The following is a 26,205-nucleotide window of genomic DNA, read 5'->3' as shown; positions in this document are numbered from 1 at the left end:
TAGGAGAAAAGGACTTTGACTGGTTTTATTCATGGTAGACAATAAGGAGAGCTCTTATACAACGCAAGGGTATTTTCCTTGGATTGTTTGATTTTCTTTTTTCTTTTTTTTTTTTTGCACTTAGGCAAAGTGTTCACAACTCTGCGTATCAAAAAGTCATTTTACATTATGGGTGCCTATTCCATACACTTAAAATAAATCTGGTTAAAAGATAGCACGTGAATCCTGTCATTTCAGACCTTCCTTGGTGGCCGTAAGTGTGACAAAAATAACTCTGAATGCCATGCAGACACCATGCGGTGCTCAGCCTCTGCAGCAAGGCGAGTCTTGCTGTGCCATGCAAGTGATGGAGAGAACTCTGAGAAGTTTCAGGCAAAGAAAAGCAGTGCATTCAGAGAAGACCGAGCTCTCGGTTACCTGATTTACCTGACTTACTGATTTACCTGATTTACTGATTTACGAGGCAGATCTCACCAGTTTTGATTTTGTCATCTCTCCTGTCGCTGCTTCCTTGCCTTCTTGCTCTGGATGGGCTGTTACACGTGAATGGACACCTGTGCTGTGCTTAAAACCTCTCTGGCCGTGGGTTACAAGGAACGGGTAGGGAACTTTTATTCACCAGCACCTGTGTACTTGGATTTTGTTATTCCATAGCAGTTCACTGAGAACCTATATGTGTTAAGACAAGCTCTTCTTTGCCCCCGTTGCCTTTCTTTTCATCTTCCTTCTACATGCCTACCTCTGATGCTTGCCTGGGACTTGTATAGGTGTAACCAATTACACTGAGCAGGTAAAAGGCACCCTTAGGCGCACTTATCTGAGAGTAATGCTATTTACATAGGAGGATATGAAGGAATACTTACTCCTTAATAACTGTGTGAGCTGCATAGGGCTGTCGTATGTCTAGATTTCACTGGAGATAGCCCTCTTTTTCACCTGAGGTTGCAGGAGAAGAGTTTGAGAGCTTTGGCCCTTCGTCTGGTGTTTCCAGATGTCTGGCAGTTTGTCTGAAAGCTCTTGGACATCTGGGCTGAGGCAGACAAACGGGCTGTGCACGTGTGTGCGGTCCGGCTGCTGTTCTGTGGAGATACTGAATGTACCAGCCTGTGCTGCATGTTGTGCTGCGCTTCGTTCTGACCAGGAAATCCCTGTCAGAAATATGGCAACTTAGTGTTTCACACCACATCCTGTTTACTTTCTCTCTTCGTGTCAAAAATTCTGGTGCTAGGCAGTGAATAATCCTTCAATTCATCTCTTTCTCACATTTTGTTATTCTCTACCGAGTCTGCCAGGGATAGCATTTGTACTAAGTTTTCCTTGATTGTGAGTATTTGCTATACCAAGAGTGATCCTAGAGAGCTGACTCCTTAAGCCTCTGGGCAGCAAGCATTTGACAAATAACTTCATTTTTTTGTTGGAGCTGGTGATGTGAAGGTCACCAATCCTCAGAGCTGCTGAAGAGAGCTGGGATTTCCTTCTGATCTTTTCCCCTCCACAAAACTGCCTTCTGTTCTCTTTAAAAGCAAATACAGGTTTTTCATCATTTAGAAGAACTTTGTAACGTGTGTGTGTGTCATCTTGCTCTCTATTACTACTTGTATTTTTTTGTTTAGAAAGCTGCTTGAAAGTTAGAAGATCTTAAAATGATGATGTGGGGTGTAATGCAGGAGCTTGTTGTAGAGGGTGAAGTTTCTCCCTAATACAGGGAGAAGTAAATACGACACAGCTATTTGTCTGCCATTTTGAACAGCACAGGTTTTTCTCATTGAAGTTCTTGTGCAACTGGGTTCGTGTGGTATGAATAGGAACTCCTGCTGACAGCGTGTTAGGCAGGGTCCCCTTGGGAAGACTAGAAATGCAGATTGCAATCTGTTGTAAGATGAAGAGAGCACTGATGAATTTAGCTTGAACGCTTCTTCAAGGACTGTGCTAAGCTTCCTTATAGAAGTGGGGAGCAGCATCCTCTGATGTCTCCTTTACGTTAAAGGACTCTTGCGGATGTGTTTTACAGTGTTAAATCTTTTCTGAGCACGCCTGCTACATCAACACAGAAGGGGTCTTAGTCACAGAGGTGCCTTTTTATTGAATCTAAAGGAGGTCATGTCAGCTGCTTACCCACTGCTGTGTGTTGTGAGATGGGGAAAACCAGTGTGGGAAACATCTAGGCTTGTGAGAAGAGTTAGAGTATATTTGGTTGCCTCGAACGATGGGCTGTGCAGATGAACACGGATATTGCAGTTTGCATTCCTAAATGTAGGTGGTGAGTAGCTGCCTCAATTCTGTGCAAGTTCTGTGGCTCTGGAATGCAAAGCCTGAGCTTCACAATGGTTTAGAAATACCAGCTTTGAAACGTTGAAAAATTGACTGTTATTTCAGTACAGGATGCTTAAATCTTTGCTTTTGGGTGTTGGCCTCCTTTGTAAATCTGAGTGGTTTAGTGCGTGTGCCTTAGTTTAAAGTAGAAGATAATTCATGGGTTATTTGACTGTGAAATGCTTGGAGGTGTGGTGATGGGGAGGTGTTGCCTAAGATAGCTGTCAATAGGACAGAGGTATTTGCATCTCTTCCATCTTTTGTGATTAACATCTCAACTTCAACTTTATCTTTTCCGTGTAATTGGAAAACAAAAAGATAAGAAATCAAATAGAACCCAGAAGGTAATACTTAAGCTTACCACAAGTTATGGCACTGTAGTAGTGGAGAGGGAGGAGAAGGGTTGGGAAGCATCTCAGGAGCTGAAATGAATTGTCTGTTTTATAAGGCATTGATGCAGCTAAGCCACATCTTCAGATAACACTCTGCTGACTTTTGCAAAAATAAAGTTCAGGTGACAATCTGTACCTTTAAAAAGAGAACATATGGCAGTGTGTGAAGTCCTTTCATATACCTGAGGTTCAGAAACAGCTTGTTTCTGTAGGAATCAGAACTTTCACATCCGTAGCTTCAAGATGTAGTTTAACTGATTTTCTGAAGAGATTTATAATCGTTACTGAGAACTCCGCAGGTTCCTTAGTCAGGCAAGCCAGCACTTGTGCTCAGGTATTGGAGTGCCAGTAAGACTGTTTTTGCTTTCCTGAAGCAATTCTGCCTTTGCTTTCTAGAAGGCTCAAGCATAAATAAGTCAGACACACTGGCATGGGAATAGAACGGAGACAGGTCTTTGTTGCTGTGAAATCCTTTTCCTCTGTTAAGAAATGACATGCGTTCAAGGAAGGGATCATGTGAACGGTGCAAACTTGTGCTCGTTCCAGCAATTACCTACGTATAATTTCCTGCCTCGGAGTTTAGTTCTTGGAAGCTGTCACCTTGGCCCTGGAAAGCGAAGAAGTAAGGAGTGTTTCCTCTGGTGAGTACTGCAGGCATTCCGTGTCCGAGCACCAGCAGTCTCAGTCGTGTTCATGGGGGCTGTGGGTCGAAGTGGAAATGAGTGTTGCGTTATAAGTTTGTCTTTAATGGGAGTGCAGTGGATTAAGGCTTTATATATGCTACTCTGAATGCATTGCCTGTAACAATCTTAGAAGTTAAGAATGCAAAGTTGTGAATAGAACAGGACTGTGTGTTTTACTGTAACATAATACTATTGAAGTCTAATTCTGTCTTTTCTGTCTTTCTGGAAGCCTTCTATCTTGCAGGATAACAGCATTAAAGATGCCTTAAAATGTTGTTCATTCTTTGTTTTTTTACATGATAGTTCAAAAACAGGGCAGGCAGATGCCATAGATGTGTGCTCTTGGTTGCTGTAACATCTGACCTATTCCCTTTTAAGACGTATCAATTTCAGGGGTACTTTCCTAATTTCTCAGTGGTGGGCTTTGTTTTTCAAGCATCAGATTCTTTTTCCTTCAGGGGTACCACGATTGTTCCAGACTATTGAAAAGAAATATATATATATTTGTGCAGATATTGGTTGACTTTGAAGTATAAAGTGTCATCTCTTGTCCAGTGAGAGAACCAAGAGAATTCAGATACAAGGTGTTGGCTCCTTTTCATTTTTTCTTGAATCTGCCAGCATTTGGAAGCGTTGAGCCAGCTTTGTTCTCGCAGCCTTGTTTTTGTTGGTTTTCTCTTCTCAGTATGTCTGAGGCTGGCCCGCAGAGGTGAAAAATTGCCCATCATATGCATTTCTTAGTAACGGGGCACTGAAGTCAGTCAGAAAACCAGTCTGTGGACTGAATAGGGATTTGTTTTCCTTGCATTGGTATTAAGTGCTTTTTAAAGTTTCAGAAGTGAGTTGGCTTATCAGTTGGACAGCAGTGATAAAAAGTTATTAGCTGCGTTGGACTCATTTAATGAGCTGCTTTCTTTCCAGGCAGATACCTCAGTTCTTTATGATTTTGCTTTCTCAGTCATTGGTGTTTTCCTTTCTGTTGTTTGTTTGCTGTTTAAATACAAGATCCGACTGATTTTGGGTTAAACATGCCTACTTCTGGCATTGCTTTACTGACTGAGGCAAAGTGCTGTGACTCCATCACTGTTAGAGCGGGCAGCGGAAGTGCATGGCAGCTGAAGGCCAGTGCCATTTTCCATTGGCCCTTCATTCCATCTGTAATGGATCTGTAATAAATGCGATGTTTCCTTTCTTTCTGCCTCCACAGGGTGTTGTGAATCTATATATATATTTATCTTTTTAGAAGAATATTTTTAATATTTAGAAATTAATTGGGCTGTGCTAGTTGGCACTTCAGTAGCTTTGCTTTCAAGCTGTTAACTGGGACTCAGTGTTGTCTATCTGAAGAGCTACGCAAAGGGAGATGCCTTTGCAAAGTGTCTGAGCTTTAGGATAGATGGCTAAGAACTGGTGGTTTTTGTTTTAAAGTATAGTTTAATTCAAACACACTTGAGTTAACTTGAGTCCTATTTCTCCTATTTCACATAAATCTCAAGTCAGACAGAATGCAAATTGTGAGTTCTAAGCTATTTCCTCATCCATGTGAGGATACTGGTGCATTTTCAATCACTTGAGTGATTGAGTTATAAATTGAGTGTGTGCCTGCTCATCTGCCCACAAGTCAGGACACCGCTGTAGTTTTCAGTAAGGCAGAGCTGGGCTGCCCAGATGAAATCCCACTGTTTCCCTCGCTTACCTGGCATCCCATCGCTGCACGGTGCATGCCAGGTTGTTGCTCTTTGTCTTGTTTGGGTTGGTTGTTTTGGACTTCAGTCTCTTATGCCCGAGAGCTGTGCTGTGTTTTGGAAACAACTCGTCTTCTGGGTGTCCAGTTTCACTGTCAGAGCAGTCTTCACAGTTTGAATACTTTGAAAATGCCCTGTGATTTACAGGGTTTCAGTTTTTGGAGCTGTTCTCATTGAAATCAGAGGCAGAACTTACAACTGCCTAAGAACAAAAGAATGAAGTAAGTGAAGGTGCTAGTTTGAAGTGGTTTTATGTCTGCACTTTGTTGGGTATGGATACTTAGCACAGAGCAAGGCTGTTTGAGGAAAACAAGCAAGTTTTTAGAAGGCTACTATTTATCTTCAGTGCTTACTGCAAATACATTTTGTTTCCTTGCAAAAGTGGTGCTCCCATTCCATTTTGAAGTTAAGTAATGCACTTATTGGTAGCATAAAGCAAATAATTGTGTTGGCAGCTGAGGCGGTTGGCTCGTGCAGTATAAGTCAGCACCTCCTGCAGTTGGTGACCTAAATTTGTATGAAATCATTAAGCCAAAGAGGGCTGTGGCAATAAATTACCTTAACAGCAATATAAAAAGATAACATGAACAGTTGATTCAGGAAAGACTTAATAGCAGGTAATTATAAAGAGTTGTAAGTCAAGGTTGAGGTATTCTACTAACAGGTACAGTGCAGAGGATGCACACTTTCTTCAATAAATTTTACTAGATAGCTTAAATCTTCTATCAAACCAAGCAGTGTAGCTGAGTAATACCGGATTTACTTGGCTCTCGTTGGCAAGGATGTTTTGACTGCATCTTTGCAGCAGCAACAAATAGCGGTAGCTCTAGCTAGGATATCTCTGATCTTCTGAACGGACCTTTTTCAGCAAGCATGCTTTCAGAGGGAGCTACTTTACCAATGTGATGGGAGCTCTGTATTGCTTTCCAGCATAGTCACTGCTGTGCATTTAACTATGCCAGTGGAAGTGAGAGAGAGGCTGTGATAGATTAGTGTTAGAGAGAAATAGATTTGGCCTCTGACTAGCAACTAATCATAACCAACCAGGTGCCCAGAAACGTGAATGTGCTTTCTTCAGGAAATAATGCAGAGTTTGAGTACAAGCAGGAACTCCTGTGATATTCTAACGAACTGTGAAACCAGAGTAGGAAAGGCTGGACGGCCATCCTGTTATTTGCCGTGCTCAGTGGGTTTTTGATAGGCGAATTACAGCCGGTGCAAGTTCATTTGTGTAAAGGTTAACTTTCATAAGGAGAAACCCTGAGGCTGTAATCTTTCAGATTGCTGTGCCTGTGTTTAGGATAAGCCTATGTAAACTAAAGGCATGTATGCAGGCTTTTTGAGATAAGAATCTACATTCCAGCAACAAGTAATTATACAATAAACAATTAACTGTTCTAATAAATACAGTGTTTTTATTGAAAGGCAGGCTCGTTTTTGAGGTTGCGGTTGCATTAACTATGAGCTGGGTGTTTGTGTAAAGAATAAAATAAAAAGTCATCATGTACTTTGATTATTCTCACGATAGAAATAAGGAGGAAGTTCGTTCAAGTAGCTTTATTAGAACGTAGAGGTTCTTGTCATTAAGTTTCTTGAGGTATAGTTCTAAAGGTTGTTTTGTGTTCGCTCTGAGTTGAGATCTGGCACTTCTCTAAAAGGACATTACTGCTGTGAAAGTCAGCACGTGCAATTGATGCAATGCGATTCCTGAGGCTTCTCGTTCTCCTTTAAAGAATTTTTCATTCTTCATGTGCTGAATGAAGAATGCCTTAGCCGGGCATATGGAATATATGAGCACTCCTATCCTGCGAGCAGATGAGATGGAAGATGTCTGCTGTTAGCACAGTCCAGGCTGGAAGCTAAGCTCAAAGCCTAAGAGGCTGTTATAGGCTGGCTTCTGCTGTGAAAATGCGTAGAGGTCATGGTACTGTTTCAGGCTTATCAGATCTCCACTGCCTACTCTTGTCATCTTAATGAAATGAAGTAAATCCAGTTGTGTTGCCAATTTTTATATTACGTGGTGACTTCCATGAAAGTTTCCCATGATCTCATGATTCCTGGCATCGAATGTTCCCATTTTCCCTTGTGCAGAGTGACTGCCCCCTCATCCTAGGGGATGCAGAGGGTGAGTGAGGTCCCTCACAGCTATCTGCAGGGAGGGCTGTGAGTTTAGTGGTTTGTGTCTTTTGGCGTCTGGTTACAGCTGCATTTTGAACCTAAGCAATCTCATGTGAACACTGAAGTATCAGCTACCTGTAATCTTAACATCAAAAGGCAAATTGTACTGGCTTAGGTTTTCTCCATTTGGAAGTGCTGTACAGAGCTGGAAAGCGTTGGGATTTTGTTTTGCTTTCTGCCCTTTTTTTTGGTCTTATAAGTTGGAAAACATTAGCATTTCTGACCAGGTCCTGATGTTGCTCGATGTTTAGTTTGCATTTCGTTATTTCTCGCATTATTGCTTGTGTACCAGCTTAGACACTTATCTTCAGCTTGCTTCCAGATAAGCCTGATCAAAACATGTTAATTCAAATGCCTAATTTCCAAAAACTGTAGATTGTTCACTTGCTGGTGCTCTTGTTGACAACTTTGATGGTGTTGTAGTTGTACCTTTTCTCTGCAGCTGCACGGTTTTGTTCATAATGTTTGATTTCTTCCTTAGCTTAAGCTATGGAGGAGGACATCCATCACATTCAGAAACAGATCTTCTTCATAGACAGACATACACAGCTTCTCATCAGCTTCCTGGATACTCTGCTACGCACCATCCTACTGGTAATTGTCTATATTATGAGAAAAAAAGTTTAGTTACTTAGTTTTAAGGTGAATTTTTTAATCAGAGGGATTATTAAACAGGTAGTAGCAAATGGTGTAAGGAGAGCTGATTTTGTAGTAAAAAGTTAACAGTTAATAGCTTTTATTCAAATGTCCAAAGCAGGAAGGAAAACGTAAGGGGCAGATCTCCTCTGTAACTTACTGAGAGTCCTATGTTCTTGCACTCAGATGATGTCATAGGCAGAAGGGCCAGACGTTGAGTTTGCCTCAAAGCCAGCTGCAGAAGTCGTGCCACTTCTTTCAGACTAAAGCAAATAGAATAAATAATGCAAGTAGGAACGTAATGATGTAAGTACTTACATGTGCAAATTAAGACCCAGTGCTGGAGGGAAGGTTAAAAATGTGCATATACGTGTGTAGTGTAGTGTCTCTTACCCCTCACTTTGCAACCCAGTTTCCAAGGGAAAGATAGCGAGCTTATGGTCTGCAGGTATTTGCAGGCTCTTGCCCAGGACTGATCAGCATGATGAGGGACTGGAATTGCAGCGAACATTCCAGGCTGCAGACCCTGTAATCTTTACAGAATTTTAGCTACTCAAAGCTCTGCAATCTATGCATTACTTCCCATCCGGCCCCGAGCCACCGAAGGGTATGGATAGCAGTTGTTGAAACAAGGAATGAAGCCAAGACCCCATTTCTGGTGCCAGTCCCACAGGGAAGTGCGAGCTGCTATAAGCTGACAAAAGAAAAGATCAGTACAGAAAAGCTGAACCCGTTTCAGAGAGGATTCTGAATGTTTAAACAATTAACATGTGAAACAGTGAATCTCATAATGAAGGGAGAATATTTATTGATTGACCTCAATATTACTTCAGAGCATCATATTTAATAGACATTTAATAGTAGATATTTTAAAATGTATCACTGAGATCCGGTTTACAGGTGTAAAGCTGCAAAGCAGTCAAAACAGTGAAGAATGAATGTGCTTTAATAGTGTTGGTAATGTTTCATTGGTTGTTTTTAGTGGACTACGACTGGTTATCCTTTTTATTTGATTAAGCTTTTTATAAGAAGCTTATCTGAATTGTCTAATCACTTTGTTTCGTTTCCTCCTGGCCCCTACATAGGTCTTTCAGGAATTTTTGATACTGGTATGCACACCTCTGGAAGTAACACTAAGGAAACTTCAGTTATGAATTTTCTCTCTGCGATTGAGTCTCGCACAGCTCAGACAGCCTCTTCAGGATCTACCCTTTTGCCACAATTCAGGGCTCCTTCCTGGCAGACAGGTGAAAATTTTCTCTTGAAATATAATTCTGTGGTGACTGTGATTGAACGTTTGGGATTATTTAAGACAAAAATGTCCTACCAGAAAAGGCTACATCTTCCACTTCTTTTCATCTTGAAATTTAAAATCTCAAAATCAGTTAAATTATATTAATCCCTTAACAGAAGATGTCTAGGAGGGGTTTAGATGGGCAGGATTTAATGTTATCTAATTACTCAATTTCATTATCTGACGTTCTGTTTGCAATTAGCCTCACTCACACCTTAGCAGACTTCTCGTTCTTAGACTCCTATCCTTGTCATAGTTCTTCTATTGGTAGAGCCACTAGAAGTCTATGGATAACTTCAGCCCATTTGTACACAAGTAATGACCAGGGTTTTTCTCAAAAAGCAGGTCTGAGGCGCATGTTGCATTGTGATCAGTGGTTTAATTCAAAAATAAACAAATCTGCCATCTTTCATAGCAGACTGACCGCCTTCTGTAAACTTCCCCCATCTGTCAAGCCTTCTGTGCAGAGCAGGAAACTTTGCATATTTGGAGCTTGCTATAGACAGCCACACCAAGCTAAGTATTGTCACTGCATCTGTGGTAGCTTTAAGTTATGCTTAATCTTACACAGAGAGCTACTCACTGATCTGACAGAAAACACTCTTCTTTTTTCCTCTAGTGGTGGGTTAGTTTTCCACTCTTTCAGTAGTAGGAGGAGAACTGAAAATCAACAGTTAATTTAGGAGTAAATTGTTCCCCTTCTTTGCCCTCTGGCTGCCCCTACCTTTGTGTAGTGGTAGTGATCAGAAAGTGAGAACCCACTTGTATGTGATGCTGCAGTTTCTTAGAGCAGAAAAAGAAATGCATTAAAACACCACTTATACTTTCTTACTCAGAAAGACCTTATTGTTGACTTGTGAAAAATACCTTCAGTATCATATCTCTTCATATCACTGTATGTCTTGAACTGAAAAGAAGAAACAAAGGCCTTCTTTCGCAGTTTCATCTGACACTTCCAAAGTCATTTTGTGATTAAGTTGCAGAAGTATTTTATAATGGAAATTGAACTTTTTACTGAGATATTTGTCACAAGACAAACTTTATTTACTGACAGATTTTTAAAGTTCCATTTATTCTCCAATAATCCATTACTAAAGGCTGTTTTAATTGTCCAAGAAGAACTGAAATTAGTCAAACTATATCTGAGAGTTTACATTTTTCCACTTCTCATGTATTTGTAAATATCTCAGTGGAAAGAGATTGCTTTACAGATTCTTTTAGAAGGAACTTAATCCTCTTTGAAAATAAATCTGCCTTCCTCATTTGCTTTCATATACTTCAGAAGTAGTACATAAACTTTACCAGTACCTGCAAGTCACAGGATAATAAAGGGAGTGATATGAGTTGTTGCTCTGAGCACCAGAGCTTACAGGGGAGTTGTACACTGTCATTTCAGTTATATAATTGTATATTCTATTAGTAAGCATTTAAGCAAGTCTGTCATAGCAGTGTTAGGGTGCAAATAAATGGTGGAGTACCACAGAATCACAGAACTGTAGGGGTTGGAAGGGGCCTGCAGAGATCATTGAGACCAACCTTTCACTCGGACATCAACTTTCATTTAAGGAGGCTTACAAATCATTTATTTATTCATTCTATTGAAAGTTAAAGCCTTCCTATTAAGAATTACATACAGCTGTTCCGTTATATGCTCCAAAATGGTGTTTTGTATAAAGTGAGTTACAGAAGTATTGGAGAGAGAGTGAAATTGCTCTTTTAATTCTGTATTACAATTAGTATGATGTAATTTTGTCTGTTTACATTATAAGTGTCCAGAGCTTTTAATCAGTTGTCCTCTATTAGGAATTCCTTTTGAACTCGAAAGAGCCTTCTGTTTAAAAACAGAATTGTTCTTGTACCATTTTTTAATCCAAAATTTGCATGATAAAGATGCAAGTTACTTTCCATGGGCAACCCACTGAAGGTATAGAATTTGGAATTCTTTCTGAACGTCACTTCTTGTTTTTGGAAATTACCCACAGTAAGTGCTTCTCTTTGTATGTTTTTTTGTTGAAAAGCATATTGATTCTAGGGATTGTTATATTTGTAAGTGTTTAAGATCTTGCAGTGAAATAATTTATCCAAATGCAGAGTTGTAACTTGTAAAGCTCCCTTACGTTCTTCTTCCATTTATGTTTTCTGTTTCTTTCCAGGTATGCATTCCTCAACAGCCACAGAACTATTTGTTACTGGAGCGTTGCCAACCTCTGGAACCTTTCCACCAACATCTGCTTTATCAGCTTATCAGCATCCAAACACGTTCAGCAGTAGAAACTTTGCTACTACTCCTTCTCTTACTCTTCAAGATACTACTTTCAGTGCTACATCAAATGGCCTCTTAACTACCCATGATCCTTTATTACAGATCAAAACATCACAAGGCACTGTTCCAGCTGCTTTGACATTTGAGCGCCTCGGCAGTTCTGTTTTAAGTACCAGCGTACCACCTCAGTCATCAACATATCGTTCTGCTCAAGAGTCTGCGCCCCATCTTTTGCAACCTCAATTTAGTTTGCTGCCTTCAACCATTGGAGGAGCTCAGCAGGTTTCTCAGGCATACAGCACATCTGTCTTTACTGGTTCCACGGCTTCTATCGATAGAGCACTTCAGCGAGAATGTAGTGTTATTAAGCACCATCAGCGGCCTTCAAGTACTCAGTCTGTTCAGGCTCAATTGACTGTTTCACAGCATTCCTTACACAGCTATTTAACGAGTACAAGTGGAATTAATTTTCAGGATACGTGCAGGCACTCAGCGTTATCCTGCAGTCCAGTTGGAGATGTTACTCAGGTGAGCAATGGAGGACCACAGCAGAAGACTTCTCAAGTCACAGTGGAACTTGCTCAGTCCTATGCATCTGCAGTTCCATCACCTGGCTTTCCATCTGCTTCTGCAGCAAAAGTGAAAAACTGTTCCACAAAACAGCCTCCAAGGTCAACGAAGACCCCCAAACCTCAGAGCATAGCTCCCCCCGTGCAGACACAAAGCTATGCTAAAACTGCACAAAACCAGAGTTCTGTCATCACAGGCCAAGCACAGATCTATTCTACAGCACAGCTGCCAAGTCTGTTGTCAGTCAGCCAGTCTCAAAATTATATTTCTTCCCAGGCTCAGAATGTGCCACCTGTCAGTCACCCGCAGGATTTCTCATCTAGCAAGGTTGAGAAGCTGCCCACATTGTACAAAACATTGACTTTTTCTGGGCAGTCACAAACTATTACTTCTGATAGCCAAACTCTAAGTTACTCCTCAGATGAGCAAGTTCTGACTTCAGTTCCAAATGAGAACTACTCTCCACAGACAAGGGAACTTTCTTCAGTCAGCCAATCTCAGAGTTACTCTTCTAGTCACTCTCAGGGTTTATCTCCAGTTAGCCAATCCCAAGTTAGCTTTTCATCTCAATCACAAGTTTTATCAGCTGTTAGTCCTTCAGAAAGCTATTCTTCAGGGCAGTCTTTAGCATTAACATCACCTTCTCTTCCCTTTTCTGCCTCTCCTCGGATACAGACTCTTCCAGCCTCAAGTCCCAATCAGAGCTATATTTCTTTGCATTCTTCCCAGAACGCTCAGTCGCAAGAATCCTCCTCCCCGCAGTCTCAAAAGTTTTTGCCATCTGTCCAGTCTCCTCCTTTTGCATCCCCGGCTCATTCACAGGCACTGCAGAACAGCAGGCCTTCCTCAGACACAAAAGCATACGTAAAAAGGAAATCAGACTCTAACTTATATGCATCATCAAAACAAGAGGAAGAGTTGTCAATGCAGGATATGCAGGCTTTGCAACGACAAGCTTCTCTTGAGTCTTCCACCCAAAGGCTAACCGATGAGGAGATCGGTGCTCAGGATGCATCCTATCGGGTCACGAAAGCAGATGACCGATACTCTCAAAGCGTAATCAGAAGTAACTCTCGTCTTGAGGATCAAGTTGTTGGACTTACTCTTCAAGGAGCAAAAAAGGATGAGAGAATGGCTAATACTGTGGAACAGCTCTCCCAGCATATTGGCCATATCAGTAATTTAAGCCATGATATGAAAAAAACAGCTAATTTAATGCAATCAGCACAAGTAAATGTGAGTTCTAAAGAACTAAACCAGCAACATTCTCTTATGCATAAGGTACATGAAAGTAAAGCTTCAGAACAGCAAGGCCAGATCATTAGTACGACTCCGCAGGTGCAGCCCCATGCCTTAAGACATGGTCATCAGCTGTGTTTGCCTGGTGCACAGGTGCTTCTGGAGTCAACCTGTGACTTGCAGATTCTGCATCAGTCAATCCTGCAGTCGGGTTTAGGACAAGCAAAGGTACCACCGCAAGTGCAAAGAATACAGAGCCCTCAGCAGGTGGCGCATCCGTTCCTTCAGATGGATGGACATATTATTCAGAGCAATGGGGGTCATTCTCAGCAACAGCTTCATACCCAAAATTCGGAAGTAATGAAAATGGACGTTTCTGAGCCCTCAAAACCACTACAGCAACATTTGGCAACAAAAGATCATTTTACTCAGACAAATCAACACGATTCAAAAAATCAGTTTGTTTCTCTTAGTTCGATATGTTTCCCAGAATCTATGCTTCTCAGTGATGAGAGGAATATACTATCCAATGTGGATGATATCCTAGCAGCAACAGCAGCAGCCTGCGGAGTGACACCATCTGACTTTGCCAAATCAGCATCTAACGAAGAGGAGATCCGGTCTGTTGAAAACAGTGAGGAGTCTAAAACGCAGTTCCGATCAATGGATGTAAGGCACGTATCTTCTGGTTTCAGTGCCTCGTCTGCTGTAGTTGGAAAGCCAGCAAGCATAAATAATATTTCTCTTAATGGAGGCCAAATCACTATAAATCTTACACCGGTGTCAGCAATACAGACAAAAGCTGTGAACCTTAATCATCAGCACATTGACGCTTCTGATCAAAACGTACCAACAAGAATGACCTCTCCCACGCTTGGCCCTGGTCAGGAGGAGCAAGAACAAAGTGCTGTCCCAGTTAAGAAACAGTCTAGCATCAGTCGTGAATCGGAAGAGGATAACAGTGTTTCTGCTGATGGTACACTGAATGCCAGAGACCTAGACTTTGTTTCAAGCGGTAAGAGTCTAAGTGAAGAAAGTGCTGCTTCAGAGAATGATTTTAATATGAGTGGTGACGATGGTACAGTAGCAGGTAACCAGTCAAAGGGTCCATTGCAATCATTGCCTGTGCCCCAGAGTGGGGCTGAGGAAGAATGCCAAGATTTAAGTCAGGGGAACCTTCAGAAGAAGAAAAGCAAAGGAAAAAGCCAAAACAAAAATGCTGCAGAAGAAGACAGTGCAATTCAGAAACAGATAAAGAGAAGCGGACAGTGTAAACGTCAGAACTCGAGAGGAAACGACTCTTGTTTGATGTACTCTTCTCCTGTTTCTGAAAGTTGTTACGATACGTATCAGCATCAGGAAAGAATGAGGCAAAAAATTAAAGAAGTTGAAGAAAAACAGCCCGAAGTGAAAACAGGATTCATTGCATCTTTTTTAGACTTTCTCAAGTCTGGGCCTAGGCAACAGTTTTCAGCTCCGGCTGTGCGAATGCCAAACAGGACGAGGCGACCGGTTACCCACGTGGTTCGTGGCCCTTGCCTGCAGTCACCCGCAAAGCCTATGCCAGCAGCAGCACCTGCAGCTTCTGAGATCACTGGAGAAAGTCCAACCAAAAAAGCTGATGAAGAACTTAAGAAAAATTTAGAAACACTGCCTTCATTTTCTTCTGATGAGGATGATTCTGTGGGAGGTAACCACGATCTTCAGAAGAGCATCTCTACTGCACTGTCAGCCCTGGATGATTCTTCTGACAGAAAGAACAAATCAGGTAAAGCAGTTGCTGCTCGTGCATACGTTGCTGGATTCTGTAGCTGACGGGGTGGAGAAGGGGATGGGGAAAGAAAAATCTTGGCTATCTTTAATTCAGGTAAATGTTTCGGCTTACTTTGTTTTCATTTGAAGCCGTAATTAAGAGTTGTGTTCAAAAGCTGTGCTGAGTATGACTTAAGCTAATGTTGTGCACAGTTGGAAAATGTGTCAGTACATTTTTTCACGCTGCCTATGTAAGACTCTTCTAATGCTGAAAAACTGTGTTAGCCCAGACTTGGAATTCTGTGTCTGTTCTCTCCTCTGTCTCAGCATGCTCAGTGTGATTGTCATCCACAAACCTCAACAAACCATCACATCCAGTGGTTTTAAATGCATTTTCATAGCAAGAGAACTAGTGAATCACTGCTGTCAGCAAAGGCTAAGTTCTTCCTGGGCAGAGTTAAATGTTTGCTTCCTATGATGCTCCAGCTGTACGGAAAATGTTTCTGAAAGATTTTAAACTGAGTGCTGCTGAGTTAGCTAGCCATGTCTGAGATGGGAGCCCGTTTATTTCAGCAGTGTTAATCAGGAGTATTGTAGTTTCATGTTGATCTGTGGCTTGCAGAAGAACAAAAGCTGAGAATTATTTTGGGCAGAAGGACAGACAGCAACCACCAATGACAGCATTGGTCAGTTTTCCATGTGTTTGGCTTTTCAGTTCCACTTGTTTTACATCTGTGCTATATGTTACACTTCCTGCAGTCATAGCTTTTATTTGATGCTGATTTGTTTTGAGGTATTTTTGACATACAGCATATTTTTGCCTAACTAGATCTTGTCAGTGAAATTCATTTTCTCTGGTAAGCAATTAAAGGCTACCCAGTTGATCATGTAACTGCACAAGCAAATGTAAGAGAAATAAGCTCTCAATTTAAGAAGCATTTTAAAAAAGAAAGCAGTGACTTTTTTTTCCACCTTGAAAGCCAAAGTTTGGACAGCTCCATGGTTTGAACGTCTCTTTCTGATTATCTTAACTGCGTGTACGGCCTCTGAAGGAAGGATTTTAGAGGTTTTGTTGTTGTTGTTGTTGCATGGGTATTTGTATTTGCAAGGCTTTGTTTTACAGTGCTGTGATATCTTTATTATTAGTAAGGATGGTGTATTTATGCTAGTAGATTCTTTAAATCAAGTTCCTGTTTTGTTGTACACAAGACTTTGTACAGAATACAAGATGTTTCATAATGACTTCTTTCCCACATGCTGGCGTTCTGCAGAATTTCTAGTAATTCCTTCCTCTCTGTGTTTGCACACAAGTGTGGAAAGACAAAAATTAAAATGCAGTCATTTGTGGTTAGTATGAAGTATATATATGTGTTTATTTGCTGTTCTGAAGAATATGTAAATATACTTGGGGAACTGATAATGCTGTGTCTATTAAAGCTGTGGCAGTCTTCACTGAACAAATAAAAATAACATATTTCTAATAACGGGGCGTGATGTATGCAGAAGAGAGTATTTCATGGCTTAGCAGCTTTTAGTGAATTGATGTAATGAATCTTCATGTGGTATCCAGCTTGACACAATAATTTGATATTTTACTTTTATTATTTTTTATCAAAATGTTGCTTTTTTTTCTGTTTGTTTTCAACAAGTCAACATCTAACAGTGATTGCAAAAGAACCGTAAAATGGCCTTCTTAAATTTGAAGGCAGTTTTCTTAGTGAAATTAGTAATTACCCTGTGGCTTATTTAACTTGATTTCTTTTTGATTAGCAAATAAATGTTGAATGTAATGTGTATAGAAGAGTACTAAGTAATACCTAACAGTGTCCTAATTTTTTTTCAGGTGGGAGTGATCATTTTGAAGGGTGGGAGTTTCCTTTGGCACTGAGATGTAGAGAAGAGTTTATTTCTCTTCTCTCTATTTTCTTTCTGTCAGTTCTCAGTACTGCTGTTAACACTAACAGGTTGTCAGGGTATTACCCAAACTGCAGCCTGAAACTTCCAGTTACGTTAGTACAAGATATAATTGATGAATGTTCAAAAGCTACAGGGCAAATGTTCTCATAGTTCATGTGTATTTCTCTCTCCTTAATCCAGTTTAAAAAGTCCTTACCTACCAGCAGACTGGAAGCACCATTCAGTGTTGTAAGTTTTGTCACACAGAGTACAGCAGTGTTTTTGTTGGACCTGCCTGTAGCTGTAAAGTTCTTTCCCGAGGCATTCTTTGTTGTTATTCCTAGATGCTGATAGATTTGAGTTGAATACAATCAGGGGTGTATTAGCTACAACATTGTAATTTTGGTAATGGCTGAGTTGTGACCAAGTAAACAATCGTATTCAGCTCTTCGCACAGGTGTGTTGCTTAGAATGTATGCTTTTAATATGTATTGTAACAGAGAAAAGCAATCTAGTTCCCATCCACATTGCTAATTCTTGATAACTTATTTATTTATTTGCTTCAGAAGCTGAAAAAGTGCCAGTTGTTTCTGCTGCCTCCACTGCTGCCACAATAAAGCAGGAATTGCCACAGATGACATCTCCTGTAGTCAGTGTGCAGGAGAAAATGAGCTCAGCCGACTCCTTAAAAGCAGCTCAACAGGATGCTGGGACTTGTGACCAGTTAGCAAAAATCCAGGCGACTGTTGCAATAGAAGGAGGTACTGAGGAGGAGAACACGGACAGTGGAGGAGAGGGCATGTACAGAGAGCGTGATGAATTTGTAGTGAAGATTGAAGATATAGAGACACTAAAGGTAATGTGAATATTTCCTGTGAGCATGGGGAACAAAACAACCGAAATAAAACACCAGAAGACGGTTGGACTGGATGATCTCTTAGGTCTTTTCCAACCTTGGTGATTCTATGATTCTAAGACCTTCGTATTAACTTAGCTCCAATAAACTGCTGAAAGGGGGAAGGCTACAGATTGGTGTTCTGCTCTGTTTGCTGCCGAGTTACCTTAAGGGTAACTTTCTAGCATGGGTTATGAATATATTTTGAATGTATGTGGCCCATTTTATCCATAATAATGCAAATCTCTGTCTAATAGAAGTTACTTCTATTAAAACTTGAAGTTACTTTTTTATTTTTTAATATAACAAAAATTTTCCATAGGCTATTGAGAGGCTTTTTTTTTTAAGATTGCATTGGGCTCTCAGGGCCAAGGTGCTGAAAAAATAACGCTGTTTTGTGGGCACTCTTGAAGTCGTCTTTTTTCTTTCTTGGGAGAGGTTCAGGTTTAATGGCTCTGTAGGTTTCAGTGGTTCCATTGAAATGGCTTCCACAAGCAACCAGTACAGCTTTCACAGGAGCTTATAGGAGAGTTCCTTATTGCCTTTTTATTTCTTACTGTCATTCCATTTCCATTCTAGTGGGTGCTTACCTTTTCTTTTGATCTTGTCATAGCCTGCAATTCTCGAATCAGTGCATGCTGGTATTTTTTATTACTTATCTGTGTTTATCCTCTCAAGCCAAAGTTTTACATTAATTCGTGTAGCATTATCAAATTAGTGTCACCAGCTTTAAAAGAAAAGATTCTCTTGTCATTTATAAAGCAGTTCAGATTTGGTGGATTTGTTTTCTTCTTGTTATTTAGATGGTCCTTGGAAAGTGCTTCTATACTTGATTGTGTGTTTTCCAAAAAGTTTTTGAGTTAGTAATTTACGAATTCTCACTAGAGGTAATAATGCTTACTGTAGTACATGGCATGCTATCTCAATAAAAACGGCATGTAATATGCAGTTGGAATCTGAATTACCTCTATTTCCATTTTATCCCCGGATAACTTGCTCAAAAGAATAAAAACAACCCAACCAACAGTGCACAAACACACACATGAGATAAGAACAAGTATTGTTATTAGCAAATAATTTTCTGTTCTTACAGCTTGCTTTGCAAACAGGAAAGGAGCCTCCAGCTATTTGGAAAGTACAGAAGGCCTTACTGCAAAAGTTTGTTCCTGAAGTGCGGGATGGACAGAGAGAGTTTGCTGCTACCAACAGTGTGAGTCTGAATGCTCCTTGGGAAGACTCTTGGCAACTAAATTCCTTGATGAAAGGCTAGAAAGCAAAATAACGAGCAGTTCTGACACAACATCCTTAAAAGCATCCTTACAAAAAAAAAAAAAAGCTTCCTACTCTAAAATTGTTTCAAAATATATAAATGGGTAGATTTGTACAGATTCTTGGCTTTGGGGCATGGATTCTTTGTTATTGTTGACTCGGGGTGACGGAACAATTTTTCACAACTGGAATAAAGTGAGTGGAGGCAGGCTTGTGAACCAGCTGCTTTCTGTGGGAAGGATACATGTAGGGTAGAATTTCAACCTGTAACCCTTTGGCAGCAGGTAATCCTGATAGCAGTAGACCTGTGGTTCATCAAATAGAGGGACAAAAACAAAGCCCAAAGTACCTCTGGCCTCATTTTCTCATTATAAGCATTATTTGAAATCCATTGAATAATTCCTGTTCCTCAACTGCTGGGAGATGGCTCATCACTGTATGTGAACTGATTATTTTTAACATTGTTCTTACTGTTTAATTATTAAACTAAATAATTCTGTTTAACAGAAGCACTTGAATGTTACTTTTTTTTTCCTAGTATCTTGGCTATTTCGGGGACGCAAAAACAAAATACAAACGAGTGTATGTGAAGTTCATTGAGAATGCAAACAAAAAGGAATATGTTAGAGTGTGTTCGAGAAAGCCACGAAGCAAGCCTGTACAGTCTGCAAGGTATTTTATTTCAGCTTGCTTTTTATTGTCATATTGTTTTTGTATTAGGAATCTATTTTAATAAACAAGGCTTAAAACTCAGTGCTATTTTAATTCATCTTTGAGTGGAAACTGGAAACTGTATTTTGTTTTAAGAAACGAGGTATAAATTGCTGTTGTATCCAGACTTCCTTACCTGGAAACCATGGATCCTAATAATCATGAATTTCAGGGGTATTACAGCTCTGTATGCTGTGAGCTTTTGTGTTCTTTTGTACTGATGCTCAGCATGTGCCTAATAGAAGCCTACAGGCATAATGATTTTTTAATTATTATTATTATTATTATTATTATTATTATTATTATTATTGCCATTTTCTCCTATCTTGTTGATTCTGCAAGTTAGATATGCTTTATAGATTGCTTTAGTGACCAACCTGACCCAGTACACTGTAAGTATGCTTGCAAAGGCCTTTGCTGCTGCATTTTGTGTTGGCTGTACTTTCGCAAAAGATTATGGAATCTGCATTATGCAGCCTTTTCTGTGCTTAGTTCATTTCATCTTCCCACAGCTTCAGATGATATCTGAGGCTTTTCCCTCTCTGTGGCTTTTCAAATTTAATGTAGGGCTTTTTTTTATCAGATGTTAATAAACAGTAATGAAAAAAAAATAGCATTGTTCTGTCAGGCAGTTACTGGGTTTGTAAGTCCAGTTCTCTCAAAGAAGACAGTTCCATCAGATAACTGATTTTATTAAATAATCACAGTCTACTTAAAACTGCAGGGATTTGGGTACCTTTTTTTTCCTCTTGGAATACAGGAAACTGTTCCAGGACCTGTTTGTCCAGCACCCTGAAGCAATATTGTCTTTTAGTCAAAATACCAGGATTAGCTTGTACCCATATTTTCTCTTTCCAGTACAGTTTTTTGACTTTTATTTCTGCTTTTCCCTGATGTTGTTACTGCACTGATATATTTTGGGAGAGCCATCAGATTCCATTTTAGTATCGCTAAGCTGGATTAAAGCCCTTCCACATTCCTCTTCTAAGGCAGGCTTTCCATTTCTCAAATCATCCTGCTGTCATCTATTGCTGATACCCATTTCAGTTGGAAGTCTTCCTTTTCCGTCAGATGTCTGGAATTCACAAGATTCCAGAAGATATCAGCAGTGTTAATAGTACATTTCACTGCTTTCTCATTTGAGTGAGAAATTGCTTGGCACTTCCCAGACCTGTATTCTTCCCGTATTCTCAAAGCTGTATTGCATTGGTACTTAGCAACTGACTACATCACGCAGTTTTCTTCTGTTGTTTCCAGATGATGAGTTCTCAGATTATGATAAATTTCTACTGGTCCTAAAATACAAACTTTCCTGATTGTTTTCCTGTTTTGGTTGCTAGGAATTGAAAGGGGAGGAGTTGTCTTCTTCCTCCTTGTGGTCCTACCTGGTGCTTCTACTGGAAGTACCATCCTTGTATTGATACAGTATTCCAAATTCACTTTGTCAGCCGAGATCATTAATTGCTATTATTTGTTCAAGTCTGTCAAGTCTGAATTTTTTTTGTTATGGTCTGTTTTAATATTAGCCCCAATATTCTGTAGCTTGTAAGTTGTACTGATACTGGGCGATTTGAACTTGCTGTGCTTGTCATCTAGCTATACAGTTGACACACCGTTTAATTATAGATAATTGTGAGTAATTATTGAGCATCATATTAAAAAAATGTGGCATTATAGTGCATATGTCCTAGTTACATGTGACAGCAAAATAAGTGTATATAATCCACAGGGAATATCTCATGGTTAAACAAACCAGCAGCTCTTCCCTTAAATTGCAGGCTAGTGTGGTAACTGTTTCAATAAAGATGTCCTTCATACTGTTGCAGGACTATTCATTGCAAACCCAGTAGCAGCAACAACAAAGCACCTGATCCACCGCCCCCAAAACCAGCAGCAACAAAGGTCTCTTCTGTGAAACCCAAAGCTAAGCAGCCAAAAGTAAAGGCTGAACCACCTCCAAAGAAAAGGAAAAAGTGGAAAGAGGAATTCTCGTCTTCCCAGTCTGATTCTTCACCTGAGGCCCAAAGTGAAGAAGATGGTGAGTGACACGCTATGGTTAGCATCTCAGCCTGTTGGAACTAACTGCAAATAGTCTTGTGGAAAAAGTCTTGCCAGTTGTTCTTAGTAGCCTCGTGGGGAAAACAAATTGATTAATAAATGAACTTGACAGTGCCGTGCAAAATGAAGTGCAACAGCTAACCTCATCTATAATTTATCAATTCAATATATTTTTACTACTTCAATGCCAAGCCTGATGTAACTCGATGAAGTTCTTTGTTATCCCTTTCCTATAAGGCTTTCATCTACAATAATGGAAAAATAAATGTCTACATCTTCTAAAACACAATCGTGTGAATACAGATAGGTGAAATTGTTCATACAGCAACAGCAACAACAGCAGTGTACTGTTTGTACCTAATTTGTTGTTTGTACCTGTTTCGCTGTGTGCTTAGTTTCGCTGTAATTTCAGATTGCAGTGGATTTTAATCTCTTGTGATACCAGTAGGGGTCACTTATGTTTTATGAGAGAGAGCCTCCAGTTTTCAAGAAAGCACAAAATATTTGTGGAATACTTAGGAAAGAAAATTCACCCTATTCCCATTAATTTTCAGAGCTTGTACCTCCGCCTCCATTTGTGACTCGCTTTCTGAACACAAGAGCTATGAAAGAGACCTTTAAGAGCTATATGGAGTTGCTTGTTAGCATTGCCTTGGATCCAGACACAATGCAAGCCTTGGAAAAGAGCAATGGTACAGTATGTTTAAAATCTGTGTGATTTTGTTAGATTTTTGCATTTGGGTGTTTTGTATTTGTTTCTCTGTTTTGTTGTCCTATTTACTTAACATTTGTGATATATTTACTGCTTGTGTAATGACACAAATTCAGAATAGGGTAGGTGCACACACATACATAAATGTATCTGTCAGCACTGTCTATTTGAGGAATCAAAGTAACTCAGAAATGCTGTTTGTCAGGTTTGACTTGTCAGATCTGAGCTCTTTTTTTATTGTCTTTTAAAATCCTGAAAACATTTATTTCAAATTACAGTGTTTCAGGTATGTGCTTTTTCTTGTAGATAAATTGCCATATAACTGGGTAGTTTTGAGTCTTTCTGACATTAAAAATTCTGGCTTTCGTGCTTCAAAACTTTGAAATTCTGGTCGAGGACAGTTGTATTCTATTTTCCCATGAGGGAGGAAACTTCTGATGGACTTATTACTGTGGTGGATTCCAGAAGACAAAATTCAAAACTATTCTATTCCTCAAAAATGAGCAAAACACTCATGTGGAGTTAAAGGTTCCAAAAAACCAGTCATTTCGCCTGCTGAGTTGCAGTTGCTGTTTTCCACTATATTAAGTTCACCTGTATTTAAATGAACCTATTTTCTAGACAGTTCTTTCCCATTTTGCTCTGGTTGTGCATCAGTGTACTTATGACCTCAAGGATCTACATACCCTGTTTGTTATGTCAGTAGTCCCACTAAAAGCAAGAGTCCCCTTATATCAGAGAATGTCAAAAACATGCATTCTGTTTTCATAAAACTGCCAATTTTATTGTTTAGAAAATGGCTTAAGATTATATTGCTCTCTCTTGACTTTTTCCATTTAGCAAAGGAAAGTTGGAGAAGGATCTGAACAGCAGCCAGCAGATAACCTGCGTGGTACCTACACCACTGTCTGACTGTGGGGGGAAGAAACCTCAGACTTGTAAAGTCTGTGTATGAACAAATTGCATTATTATTGAGTTCTTCTACCTACTGACTTAAAAAGTAGAATAGATTGGATAGGTGTTGTCTCATTACTGTGTGTCTCTTAATAACCACGTGTTACTTTTTAAACTGTCATTTAGATGAGCTACTTTTGCCTCACATGAGAAAAATTGATGGCATGCTGAATGACAATAGGAAAAGGCTGCTTTCCAAATTGCGCCTGGATAATACTTTCAAGGTATTCTCTTTGAATTCTAAGCTTTTCACAGTAATGCTATAAGCCAGTCATTGAATGCATACCATGCAGGCACAGCTAAAAACCCAGAAGGCAAATTTGTAACAGAAGTGAGTAAGGATTTGAAAGAGAGATGCTATAAATGCAGTGCTTGTGTGTGACATTTGGAGAACATTTCTGATCGAGGTGTTTATACCACTAGGGTGAAGTTCTGGATTTGCTCACCATGCTTTCTCATTCATTTTCAAACTCTTCTCCTTCTAAGCTTCTCAAGTTTGCCAAAAGAAAGTCTGTTTGCTGTCCTTCTAGATCGGCCGGTTAAGTGATTTTATTACTTAAAAATCCTAATACAATTGTACCCTAATTAGCTGTACTGTGGAGCAGATGTCTGGACGTGTGAAAGAAAAAGTGATCAGAGTAGCTTGAAGCCCAGACAGAATGATCAAAGAACAACTCATTTGTGAACTGTTGGACACACGGGGAAGGGCTGCATGTTTTCAGAACATAACACAGAGCCTCAGAGAGGCAGGATATATTGGCCCTCCATTTTTGCTTTTTGTTTGTGGTAAAAATTCTGTAATGTTTCTGTTAGTAAAATGCTTCTTAGCTGATGTGTTTAGACTTGTCTGTGCAGAGAAAGAAGGTAGGCCAATTAAAGTAGGCTATGAATTTCTATAATTCTAGTTACATTCCCAACACACGCAAAATGAGAAGTTGCTTATTATGTTTTTCCTCAGTTTAAGGGAAAATAATAATAGTGCCTTCTATAATGCTGGCGTATAATTAACACTTCTTTTTCGGTTGGAATTCATAACATGGAGTTCATGTGATAGCTTTGCTGTGTGTTCTCTTAGAGGCATCCTATCAACCGTATCTCTAAAGTTGCTTCAGCCTAAATTTCACAATAGCAGCTCGGGAAGTTGGTGGAGTTGTGGGTCTAAGCTAAGGAATCTGCTTGTGATGTAAACTGCAAGATAAAAAGCCCTTTATGTTTGTCTTCTGTTATGAAAGTACCAGCTTGTACCTGAGTTAATATTCTATCCAAAAAATGAAAGTTAATGAAACAATAATGCTTGCCAACATGTTTGTATTGGTGAGGAAAATGTTTGATATTCCTGTAAGATTCAGGTTAATCTGACAAGGATTAAGCCTGCTTGTATTTCAGCTGAATGAGACAAAAATAAGTGAAAAATGTCATTATCTTGAGTATCGCTCAGTTGGAATATGCACTAATAAGCACGGATAAAACGATTGTTTTTCCACTGCGTACAGTTGATGCTGTGTTACTGAACAAATCGGACACTGAAGTTGGCAGTCAGTGGGTGCCCATTCTTGAATTTTTCACAATCCTTTTTCTTTATGTGCTCTCTTTAAAGAGCGCTTTGGAAATCTTTCCTGAACTCACAGTGATCACTCGGGATTCTAAGACAAAAAGCGGTGGAGCATCTGTGTCTAAGATCAAAATGAATGGTAAAGCTTACAACAAGAAAACACTGAGGGCCTCTAAATCAACCACTAAATTAGCACAGGTGAGTGTTCAAAGGGTTTGCTGCTGCCACCATCTGACCTGGAATGCGATAACCGTGTGGCTGTGTAAAACACTGTTTTGTGTATTGGGCTTTTTTACATAAAATCTTTGTTGAACGAAATGCTTTCTCTGTTAAAAAAACAAAACAAAACAAAGGTTATATTCCAGTGGTTATTATATTCCAAAGTTATAGTCCATAAAATATAATCAAACATTTCAGAAGGATTCCCCTACTTGAATTCTTGAACTGCAGTGTGTTGTTTGCATGTCTTTTCTATATTTAGACCCAAATGCTCTTATCCTGCATATTTATACATTTATACATTTTACACATTTATACATTTATCCTGTGTATTTATACAGGAAGTATAATATAATATATAATAATATATACAGGCAGTAACTGGTCTGTGTAGTTGGACCGGAAGGGAGAAGCTTGAGATTACACTTTGTTTCTGTAGCATTCCTGGAGAGACCCTGTAATTGGGTTTTGCTAAGTACCGGCCCATTCCTGACTCACAGGGGCAACAGGTGGCTGAATAAATCACATCCAGTAGAGCTGATCTGTACTTACCTAAAGCGCAGTCTGCATGCTTTTGTGCAATGCAGCTGTTTTGATAGGAAGTAGTTAACCTTCCTGTAGTAGTTGTCAAAGTGGTGTCCTACTAGTCCTGGACTTCAGTCGCAGTGCATTGGAAGCACTGAAAGCATTCTCAAAGCTGGTTTTAATAAAATGATTTTGTAGGGAACGTGGAGATACGAGATAATGAGAATGACATAGTATAAATTGCAGCGTACCAGAATATGTCACAGCAAGTATTTGAATGAAGTGTTCCATTTCTGAACTGTTGATAAAAATTACTTACAGAATGACGTGCCTGTCATGTCTCTGTCTT

At 39.7% G+C, this 26,205-nt stretch overlaps 1 protein-coding gene across 6 annotated transcripts in view; it reads left to right on the top strand.

Annotated features, from left to right (window-relative positions):
* The window catches only part of QSER1 (glutamine and serine rich 1), a 39,948-nt gene that overhangs the window by 4,823 nt on the left and 8,920 nt on the right, over nt 1-26,205 (top strand). For 3 of the 6 annotated variants that reach the window (XM_048947404.1, XM_048947401.1, XM_048947402.1), the window contains exons 2-11: nt 7,793-7,905; nt 9,033-9,194; nt 11,395-15,081; nt 17,528-17,817; nt 18,950-19,066; nt 19,664-19,797; nt 21,663-21,874; nt 22,449-22,586; nt 23,687-23,784; nt 25,158-25,310. In XM_048947404.1, the coding sequence (XP_048803361.1) occupies nt 7,793-7,905; nt 9,033-9,194; nt 11,395-15,081; nt 17,528-17,817; nt 18,950-19,066; nt 19,664-19,797; nt 21,663-21,874; nt 22,449-22,586; nt 23,687-23,784; nt 25,158-25,310 (5,104 nt within the window). Of the gene's footprint in view, nt 1-626; nt 3,347-7,792; nt 7,906-9,032; nt 9,195-11,394; nt 15,082-17,527; nt 17,818-18,949; nt 19,067-19,663; nt 19,798-21,662; nt 21,875-22,448; nt 22,587-23,686; nt 23,785-25,157; nt 25,311-26,205 lie in introns of those variants that run through there. The other 3 variants (XM_048947400.1, XM_048947399.1, XM_048947398.1) reach the window with 2 other exon arrangements.

This window comes from Lagopus muta, chromosome 6 (assembly GCF_023343835.1).
Source record: "Lagopus muta isolate bLagMut1 chromosome 6, bLagMut1 primary, whole genome shotgun sequence".
NCBI classification, from domain to species: Eukaryota; Metazoa; Chordata; class Aves; order Galliformes; family Phasianidae; genus Lagopus; species Lagopus muta.
This window is presented reverse-complemented; position numbering and strand designations above follow the sequence as displayed.